This window comes from Zingiber officinale, chromosome 7B (assembly GCF_018446385.1).
Source record: "Zingiber officinale cultivar Zhangliang chromosome 7B, Zo_v1.1, whole genome shotgun sequence".
In the NCBI taxonomy this organism is placed as follows: domain Eukaryota; kingdom Viridiplantae; phylum Streptophyta; class Magnoliopsida; order Zingiberales; family Zingiberaceae; genus Zingiber; species Zingiber officinale.
The window spans coordinates 119759693-119770271 of NC_055999.1; the positions used below are offsets into that span (position 1 = coordinate 119759693).

A 10579-nucleotide genomic window follows, 5' to 3' on the forward strand; every position below is an offset into this window, starting at 1 on the left:
TGTTGCATGCTCAAGAGTTCACTCGGTGGCTTCATTTGTCGAACTAGATATCTCCACGCCCTAATGCATGGTTAGGGCGGTAAACAAGCCAAGCCAACACAAAAGAGATAAATTATAGTAGTTACTAGTCTTTAGAATAGTGACTAGCACTATGTAATATAATTTTGATTACATTACTACGTTTGGTAATGTAATGTATGAAATCTTTGATTACAAAGGTGATTATATTTTTTTGTTTGATGCCCATTCTTTTTATAAGCAATGTAATTCGTATTATTATAAATTGATAAAATTATCCTACGACCTCTACCGACGACTGTTGCACTTCTACCGGAGCTTTTATTATTTATTTAGCATATTAAAAAGAGTTTTATTAATAAATATGGTTCGTGAACGTTGTTCACGAACGTTGTTCACGAACGTTGTTCACGAACGTTAACGAGTTGAACTCATATGTGTTCAAGCTTGTTTGTTTAGCTTAACGAACTATTCAAGCTTGTTTGTTTAATTAATCTTATGTATATTGAACGAACATAAACAAGCTCCCAAATTTGTTCACGAACGCTTGGTTCATTTACAACCCTATTAATAATTTTGTTCTAGGGATGATTCCAAAAACTCAAGCATCGGGTTACTCTTGATCTACTCAGGACTTCCCCTATTTTGTTTAAGGTTGTCACCCACATGATTCAATCTTGGATCATAGCTATGACTCCTATAAAAGGTATGATATTGTCCACTTTGAGCCTAAGCCCTCCTGATTTTGCTCTTGAGCTCTATTCAAAAGGTCTCTTGCCAATGAAAATATTTTTTTCTTATAAATTTATGATCTTTCCTATATATTTTTAATGTGAAACTATATTTATAATCTTACAACCCCAATATTTATCTCGTGAGGTCAAGTGTTCACTTCCCAAACTAGTTGGACTGAAGAGCTGATAGACATGTTTGACTAGTTAAAGGAGTTTTAAAAAATGATAGGATGTTTCCATTATTTTGAAATGATATTTTATTTTAAAAAATAAATTACAAGGGTTAAAAAAAGAATACTGAAAATTTTGGGGGAATTATAGGGGGTATTAGAAATTTGACAAATTTGAAATGAGATTTTGAAAATAAAAATAAAAATAATAACTACAGGGTTGTTGGATTTGGGCCTTCTATTTAATTTAGAAGGGAGCAGATCGCCGCGCGTCGGCCGTCCGGTTGCTCGCGTTCTCCTCTTCGGCGACTGAGCTAAGGTTTTGGCGATCTTCGGCGTCTCCGTTCGCCGGATCGAACCCTAACTGTTACTCCAACGCCATGGCCGCCCCTGGCCACGAGTCGTCCGGGACCACGCTCATGGATCTCATCACCTCCGATCCGGCGACGGCGGCTCCCTCGGCCCCCATTCCCGCCCCTGCGGCTGCCCCCTCAACTCTCGGCAAGCCGGCCACCACGGATCGGAAGTCCAGGAGAGGCGCTCTGGCCCAGATCCAGACCGATACCATCGCCGCCGCCGCCAAGGCTCTCAACCCCGTCAAAGTCATACCGCAGCGGCAGAGGAAGAAGGTCCGACCCTTTCCCCTTGAATCTACCCACTTTCCTTACGTTTGCCTATTTTGGCAGTCGAATCTCGACCCTGCCTGGTCAATCGCGTTACGTCGTTTATCTTTCTCGATCTCTTCGTATAATGTCTGAAATTGCCTAATTCGGTGACGTACTCGAATTTGAGCAGTCAGTCTCATATGCACAGTTGGTGAGGAGTATTCATGAACTCGCTGCCACATCGGATCAGGTGTCTGTTAACTTTATTGCATTATGATCCTCCTTAAACTACTTGGGAAGTGGAGCAATGACTAATCATGCCTCCTTTCTTTTGTTGCAGAAAAGCTCCCAGAAGCAGCTCGTGCTTCATGTGTTCCCAAAACTTGCAGTCTATAACTCGGTGGATCCTTCCGTTGCTCCATCACTTCTTATGGTATTTCACTTTGCCTGCGAATTTTGTTGTAGAAGCAATAACTTTCTGCTAACTTTGAAGATATGATCACAAAGTTCACATTTCTTCTGTTTGGTTCTTTGTAACCTGCTAATATGCTCAAGTTAATTATGCAACACATGAAAACCAAGATCTGTGAAAATAAGGTTGTTATCATGGAAAATTTCGTTGCATTTTATATATTCTTCCAGTGATTGTAAGATACAAATACTTCTTATAGTGGTATTTTAGTTAATGCAAATTTTAGGAAGAATAGTTTCTGCAATAACGTCATAATTAGCTGGACATTTTCACCTGTTGTGGCTTGCAACATGGATTATATACACCAATAGCTTAATGTTGTTGGGACTAAGTTGGAGAGTCCTTAACAGCTGTATCATTATTGATTTTATTCAACATTTCAAAACTGAACCAGTTGTTAAGTTACTAGCTAAATTTTAATTATTTGGCTTCTATTTAATCTCATAGAATCAGAACTGGTTGGTTCTTCTTGCTTTCTGCTGATTGTTGCATAAAGATCCAGGATTTTCACAAAAATGACATAACTCTGAGTTTTTAGAGAAACCACATTGGTTTTCTTTTAGTAGTTGGTTACAAAATACCCGCCAAAAATTCTGTTATATTCTTTGCAATCAAGTATCCTGAGTTTTTGTATCTATCTTATGGACCTTATTGTTAAGAATAACAGTTAAAATAAAGTGCATGAAAAGGACACTTAGGCCATGTTTCTTATGAGGTTCATAAACTAAGACAGATAGAGAAATAGGAAGGCTGGAAATAGGGAAGAAGTAAGTGATGGAGTAATTTCCTCATATAAAGGATTTTCTCTCCACGCCTTTTCCTTCTGCAATGTTTTTTGCACAGGGAACACATCGTTTCTGTTATATTGGCTTGCAAAATGAACAAGCTAACTGCAAAAAAAGGAGAGAAGGCTATCAAAATTTGGTGGAAAAGCAACGATATGAACACCTATCTACTTATAGCAAAGCTCTCATGTTTCATCTGTTCTTATGTTTCCTATATGAACATCAGAATTATTCATCGAATAGTACATGGGGTGCTAATAGATAGGTGCAACGTGAAAGTCTAATGACAATATCAAATTAACTAATGTTGTTTTATCTTTTTTCAGCTTCATCAACAGTGTGAAGATAGGAATGTGCTACGCTACGTGTACTATTATTTGGCCAGAATTTTGTCTGACAGTGGTGCACAAGGTTTAAGTCCAGGTGGAGGGATTCCGACCCCCAATTGGGATGCACTTGCTGATATTGATGCTGTTGGAGGGGTCACAAGAGCAGATGTGATACCTCGAATAGTCCATCAACTTACTGCTGAGGCCACAAGTGATGATGTTGAATGTAACTATTGTCTTAGTTTGTTTATCTGTTAGATTATGCCATTTTTCCATGTCATTGTTTAAGGCAATTATTTCTTGTATTTCCTTGGGTTCGTTTCTTGCCATTTTTTTATGATTATTTGTCATTGCCTACTTCACTCAAACAACTTCTTATTGATAAAATTTTTGCTTTAGAAAATGATTATCTTTGAATATTAGTGGTTATTTTATTTAGTCATGTAACATATTTAAACCACCAGCAGTACTGTTTACCTTAACACAGTGAATTCTCTCTTTCTCCTTTCTGATTCTGTAAATTTTTTTACTTGTTCTAACATATTCTACTTGCTCCAAAAATTATTTGATATGAAAACATTTTCTTGTATGCAAAGTATGAAAATATAGAAAAAGCAGTCTTATTTTCACATTTATAATTTATGGAAGAGTAAACTGTTTATTTTTTATTGAACTGAAAAATTATGAAAACATATGAAGAAATATAACATATATTTAGATTAATATAAACATACGTGCTATCCTTAATTTTTATGTGAAGAGAATTGGATTTTCACAAATGAGTCATCAGGTGAAGCTGATTAATTTATCAAGAGTTTTGCTTTTTCTCCTGCAGTAATTCAAGAACCAAAGGTCAGTGTGAAGTTTTAAAAGAGCTGTTATTTTACATTTTGGCTTCACTGTGACAATTACCTTGAAGGTGCTTTAACAATTATCACGGTCCACTTAAATATGAGAACTAACCCATGAATTTGTCTTGTCCAAAATGCTTGAGTTCAAGTTAACAGTAGTCCACCCATATCAAAATTTTTAAATCCCTTTACTAGGCCACATGGAATTAAACTAGGGTGTCACAATCTCTTTGACTTAAGACTTATCCATTTGACAATTGCTCACTCATCTAAGCTTATAAACCTCTTCCTTAGCTCCTAGCTCAGTATCTTGGACTAAACTAGGATTCCCCATTAACTCCAGAAAATGGAAATTGAAACTAATGAGAGCTTACTAACATAAGTGGTCTAGATAATTTGGTGAAGAGCGTCTTTAACAACACATTATCTCCACCATAGCAAGACAAATTTGCGTGATATTATATTTTTTCTTGTCAAATTAATTGTGCAAAAAACTTCACATGAAGCTTATAGTGTTTATTTTAGTGTATCAAATTTAAGTTTCAACAGATTAAATTTAACATCATAGCCACTATAGTGTATTCAAAACACTTTTGATTGACTAAATGGTGCTTTGCAGTCCATTCTCGGAGGCTTGCAGCTCTGAAGGCTCTGACTTCTGCTTCAACAGGCAATTCTGAGATCTTGGAGAAGTTATATGAGATTGTTTTTGGCATTCTAGAAAAGGTTTGTGATGTTTATCCTGTTTCCCTAATTGATTACCTATTCATTGGAAATGATAATGCCACCTCAATTGCTGAGAAAAATTATGCACCTCCCTCACAAACACTAAAGAAGCTTTAATCTTTATTTGTGTGTGTGTGTGTCCCTCTCTTCAGCTCCCCCCTGTTGAATTTCTTTTTTCTATGCCAGTCATCGGACTTCTTAGTCTTTTGTCTCTTGATCCTTAAACATTCTCATATCTAATTTTATTTCTCCATCCATTGTTATGTTGAATCATCTCATCGAACATTTATTTCAACATTAAATTGGATTTTACATGTCCCTACATTTCAGGTTGGAGATGCAAAGCAAAAGCGCCGAAGAGGCATATTTGGCAAGCAAGGTGGTGATAAGGAGGTACTTTCCCATTTACAAATGTGTACTATGCTTTAATCTATTTACATTAAACACTTGAATCTCAAATGCCTGCCTATGACCCATGACTTGTTGATTATGATGTCATGACAATCCAATTTTACCTTTCAGACTAGAAACTCTTTTTTCCTTTGTATAGTCCTTTATTATCTATCATTAAGTTAGTTCAGTTGCATCTTGAAACCAAGATTGTTTTAAAGTTAGATCGAAACCATGATTCAGTTTGGCATGATAATGAGATTAGCGTGTACATTAATATGTTTTTCTTATATCTGCAGTCTAATATTAGGAGCAATCTCCAATATGCTTCTCTTAGTGCTCTAAGAAGACTTCCTCTTGATCCTGGGAATCCAGCATTTCTCCATCGTGCCATACAAGGGTCTGTTGTTCAAACTCTTATGAACGTGTATCATCTTTTGAATACAATGATTCTATTACTGCCTAACTTTTTTTTATCAGTCCTTGGAGAATAAAAATTGCAACGCCTACAATTTGAGAAACAATTCTTTTAAAAAATATATTATGCCTTGTTGACTGTTTCGCACACAGTAATCTGAATTATAATTAGTTATTTCCTTATTACAGAAGTATGGGTTGGTCAATCATCTTTCTTCTAGGCATTCGCATATTAAACCTCTACCTTAGTCTTTGTTTAGTTGTGCAAACCTGGTGGTTGCCAAATTTTATTCTTTTTCCCATTTTGTTTTATTAAAACTAAATTTACAGAAACTAGTGAGATTTTCTTCTCCTTCTTGGCTTCTCAGATACAATGTTATGAATGGCAGTCAGCTTGCATTAAATAATTTACATTGTATACAGATTTATCACTACACTGGTTGTTCACTGGTTCTTAACATTTTCTACTCTAATGATTTTTAGGATTCAATTTTCTGATCCAGTTGCTGTAAGGCATGCCTTGGGGCTTATTTCTGATATCGCTACAAAAGATCCTTACTCTGTTGCTATGGCTCTTGGTCAGTTTATGTCTTATATGATCTATAACATCTACGTTGGTGATTTCACAAAATATAGCTTTTTTTCTCGTGCAGTTCTTTGAAAAGGTTAACTAGTGTGATATGTCTATTAACTTTAATTGACTTTTTCCATGTTTATAGTTCCAATATATAGACCGGTAAGTACAATATTTATCTACTAACTTATTTTCTCTTTTTGTGCAGAAAAACACATTGAGCATGGAGGTGCACTTCTATCTCTTTCTTATCTTTGCTATGTATTTCTAAATTATGCCATCGCATCATTTTCAATTCCATTAATTATGATGTATCAGTAAACACTAGTGTTGCCCATGTTTTGGTATTCTTTTTTCCTTTTAGATAGTTGAGTGTGGAACTTGAAATTGGGCTTCTAAAAAAATGTAGATTTCTTTCTTACTTGAATTCATTTATCCAGCACCTTCTTGTGATGCATTGTGCAATCGTATGGATGAAAGATGTTATTGGGATTGTCTATTTAGTTTTTCATGTTATCTAATAAGAATCTGTTGTTGGATGAGTAGGTGCCTTGCATGACATACTTCATTTGCATGACGTTCTTGCTCGGGTTTCCCTTGCTAGGTTGTGTCATACAATATCTAGAGCCCGTGCACTTCATGGTATGCATATTCATCAACACTATATGCAATATTTTTCTTTCTTATTTGTTTACTCCAGTTAAATGCCTTGTTTAATCATCTGTATCCAGAGAGGCCTGATATAACGTCTCAATTCAGCTCACTTCTTTATCAATTGCTTCTGGATCCCAGCGATAGAGTTTGTTTTGAGGCAATACTATGTGTTTTGGGAAAATTTGACAATACAGAGAGGTGACAGTTAAACTTGTAATAAAATGGATAGTGAAATCTATCATTGTTGAGTTATCGTTCTCTTGTATAATCATAAGTTCCCTTCATACTTTTTATGTTATAGAACTGAAGAGCGTGCAGCGGGATGGATTCGATTGACCAGAGAAGTTCTTAAGTTGCCTGATGCACCTTCAGTTAAACTAAAAGATTCAGACAATCCTACAGCAAAAGCAAATATTGAGAAACCTTCTAAAGCAAAGCGTCCTCAACCTCTTATAAAACTTTCCATGAGGAGGTCTACATGTTTTTTCTTTTTTCATCTCTATATTTTTCCTGTTATTTTGAAAGCTACAGGTATGGAATTCTAACATTCTCTTGTTAAGATACTCAGATTAGAAAGTTCTTTCCGGAGTTTCTCTCGACCAGTGCTTCATGCTGCTGCAAGAGTGGTTCAGGAAATGGGAAAAAGCAGAGCAGCAGCATTTGCATTGGGTGTATATGATGTTGATGAAGGAATGAGGCTTGATCCAGTTGATTCAGAGCTTAATAGTGGTTCACACTCTGAGGGTAGTTTATATATAATTGTTCACACATCAAATAGATGAAGAATATTTATTTTATTCCTTGAATCATACATTTTTGTCAAAGATGAATTACTGTTCCAGAATGTTGATTCTTTATTTCTTTTATTTTTTACTCGTGCCAAGGCTACTTTATGACTATATAAAGATTAAGAATAATAAACTCTGACAATGACTATTCTCAGAAGACAACCATATCTCTGCATATATTATAGCATATAAATCTTGAGGATGAGGAACTAAAAGAGATAAGAATGAAACTTATAAGAAGGATTGTGCTCACTTCACTTTATGTTAGGCCTTAAGTCTTCCATCTTTTGCTTTTGAAGAGGCTAGGAGGAGAATTAGGGAAAGGAAAGGGTCACATATTGGACGATGGCAATTCTATTAGTGGGTTTACGAGTTTACTGTTGATGGACTAGGACACAGTTGGGTGGTGAGAGAGGGGAAGAGAAGAGGGAGAAGATGCAGAGGATGAGGAAAGAGAGGAGAATTGCCCCTTTTTTACCATATAAGCAATACCTTAATAATCTTTGAATTAGCTAGATATCATGATTTCCATGGGGATCATGCAGAAGGTGTACTTTTCTTGCATGTTAATTGAAAATGTTAATTGTTTATGTATGGACCAAAGTAGTCTCTTAGACCATACTTTGTTGTATTTAGTTTTGTTCTTATTCAACTTGGCAGAATTGCATCATTCATTTAGTGTTACATGTTGCCTCTTAGTCTACAAAGTGAATTCTCCTTGTTTAAGTATGTGATATTATTATTACAGTTGATGATACCACAAGAATCATATGTTTGAAAATTTATCTTCATCAACACTTTCTTAAAAAAGGAGATTGGAGAGTTTATGTATTTTCAGGATATTATGGATATTAAGGTTGTCTGGTCAGGAGAAGACATCTATGAACTTTGTATGCTCATAAAGGCCAGTCTATTAGGTGTTAGATCCAGTGAAACTTCTCTATACATCTGAATGTCAACTCTTACATACTATGTACTGTCATAATATCTCAACACGTGCGTATTATTAACTCTAACCTTCATTACATCTGGTAATTTTTGTCAGCCTAAAATCTCCAAATTAAAATTTTATTTAAACATTTGCCCACCAATTCATCATTGTCAAAAAATTGCTAACAATCTTGTCTTCCAGGGACCCGTAAGGCAACACCCGTGTCAAATGGTGCAGGCAGTGTAGATACTATTGCAAGTTTGTTAGCATCACTAATGGAAGTTGTGCGTACAACTGTGGCATGCGAATGTGTTTATGTTCGTGCCATGGTAATTAAAGCTCTAATATGGATGCAAAACCCACACGAATCTCTGGAGGAATTGCAATCTATCATTGCATGTGAGCTGTCTGACCCAGCCTGGCCTTCTGCATTATTAAATGATATCTTGCTTACTTTACATGCTCGGTTTAAGGTACTTTTTTCTTCTCTCCATTACTTGTGCTTGTTTGCGTTTTTTTGGGAATCACTTACATTGTACACTTCATTTGCAAGCTTTAAGTTTCACAATATAATAGTAACCTTACAATGAAATTTCACTATGCAATACCTGAAAATTTTTATTAGTTTGATAAAATGCCAGTTCTTTATGCGCCATATTGCCTAGGCTTGTTTTGCTTCACTTGCACAGAAGTTGATTATTCAACACTTTGTTGTCTTTAGTAATTTAGTGTCATTACATATTCATCTCACCCGTCTTGATCCTGCTGCATTCTATTGTGCCGCGATGGATAAGAATAGGATATGTATCCGCTGTAAATCACCATGTCTCTGCTTCTCATGATGACAAAGGTGGATAATTGATTTCCCAACCCAGCTTACCCCATTGCTATCCTTCCCCAATGCTTCCATCATGGCACACACACCAAGTGCCAACCGTCAACCTAGCTAGTAGTTGAGAAAGTCAGTGCAACTGTGTCTACATTCTCAAGACAGGACAACTCACTGGTGGTAGTTAATTTCCTCAGGCATATTGAGTTGGGTTATTCAACATGATTCTCTCTGGAAATCCATATTCCTCAGGCATAATATTTCTTTGAATGTCATTGTCCTTTTTAACAGGCCAATTCATGACTTCATGACATTAAGATTGTAGGACGTTACAACAGAAAGTGATGTTATGTTATGATTTTCGAAATTAGAATTTCAGAAAACTAGCACTACAATCCTAAATTTCCTTAAAATGATAAGAGGTTAAGAGGACCTTAGTTTAAGTGTTTAACCACCCTACACAAAACTCAAGGATGGGAAAAGATCCATAAGCCAGCTCCAAAATCATCCTCATATGTTGTCTCACAATGTTTTGGCATGCTTCAACATAATCTGATGTTGAATATCTGATCTTCTTGTGTTATATTATGAGATGCTAGCTTTTTACCTTGATTTTGGTTTGACCTACCAGGCAACTCCAGATATGGCAGTCACACTCCTTGAAATTGCTAGAATTTTTGCAACCAAAGTACCTGGGAAAATTGATGCTGATGTTCTGCAACTTCTCTGGAAAGTATGTTCGTGTTATGGCTCATAAGAATTAGTCTTTTGCATTCAACATTAATATGATTCTTACTTTCAACTGATTGGGGTTTTAGCTTATAAAGGCATATGAGATTCCATTTAATTTGTCTGCATGAGTGTTTTAGATGTTACAAAATGGCATGTGATCATTTGTTTTTGTTTGTTATGATAAGTACTTGTTATCAAAAGTAGATTTAACACATGGCTAACTTGAAGAAAGGTTATTACACTTAAACTACACACCACCCTTATACTTGCATTTTGGAAGATAGTAATCACTACTATCTGACTTATGTTTCAGCTACTCAGGATTAAACCTGCAATAATACTCCATTATTAACATTTAATAACGATGAGAATAGTTAAGTTCCATAGACTCAGTTAAATTGTGTCTGCCTTTGTTCAGGTTATTGAGAGTTAATTCCAAGTATCAAACTGGTGGAGACTATTCCTAACTGTGGCGTATCTGATTTTTTTTATTCAATCCAAATGACTAATATTAAACTAGGATGTAGGTGATAGTATATTGATTAATTCAGAAAGTTATCTACTGTCAAATGTG

At 35.6% G+C, this 10579-nt stretch overlaps 1 protein-coding gene across 1 annotated transcript in view; it reads left to right on the forward strand.

Annotated features, from left to right (window-relative positions):
* Window positions 1-1151: 1151 nt before the first annotated feature.
* The window catches only part of LOC122007308, a 20733-nt gene continuing 11305 nt past the window's right edge, over window positions 1152-10579 (forward strand). Inside the window, exons 1-7 of the mRNA XM_042563150.1 lie at window positions 1152-1551; window positions 1718-1777; window positions 1868-1960; window positions 3111-3339; window positions 4584-4690; window positions 5021-5083; window positions 5380-5480. Coding sequence (XP_042419084.1) covers window positions 1303-1551; window positions 1718-1777; window positions 1868-1960; window positions 3111-3339; window positions 4584-4690; window positions 5021-5083; window positions 5380-5480 — 902 coding nt within the window. The 5' untranslated portion in view covers window positions 1152-1302. The remainder of the gene's footprint in view (window positions 1552-1717; window positions 1778-1867; window positions 1961-3110; window positions 3340-4583; window positions 4691-5020; window positions 5084-5379; window positions 5481-10579) is intronic.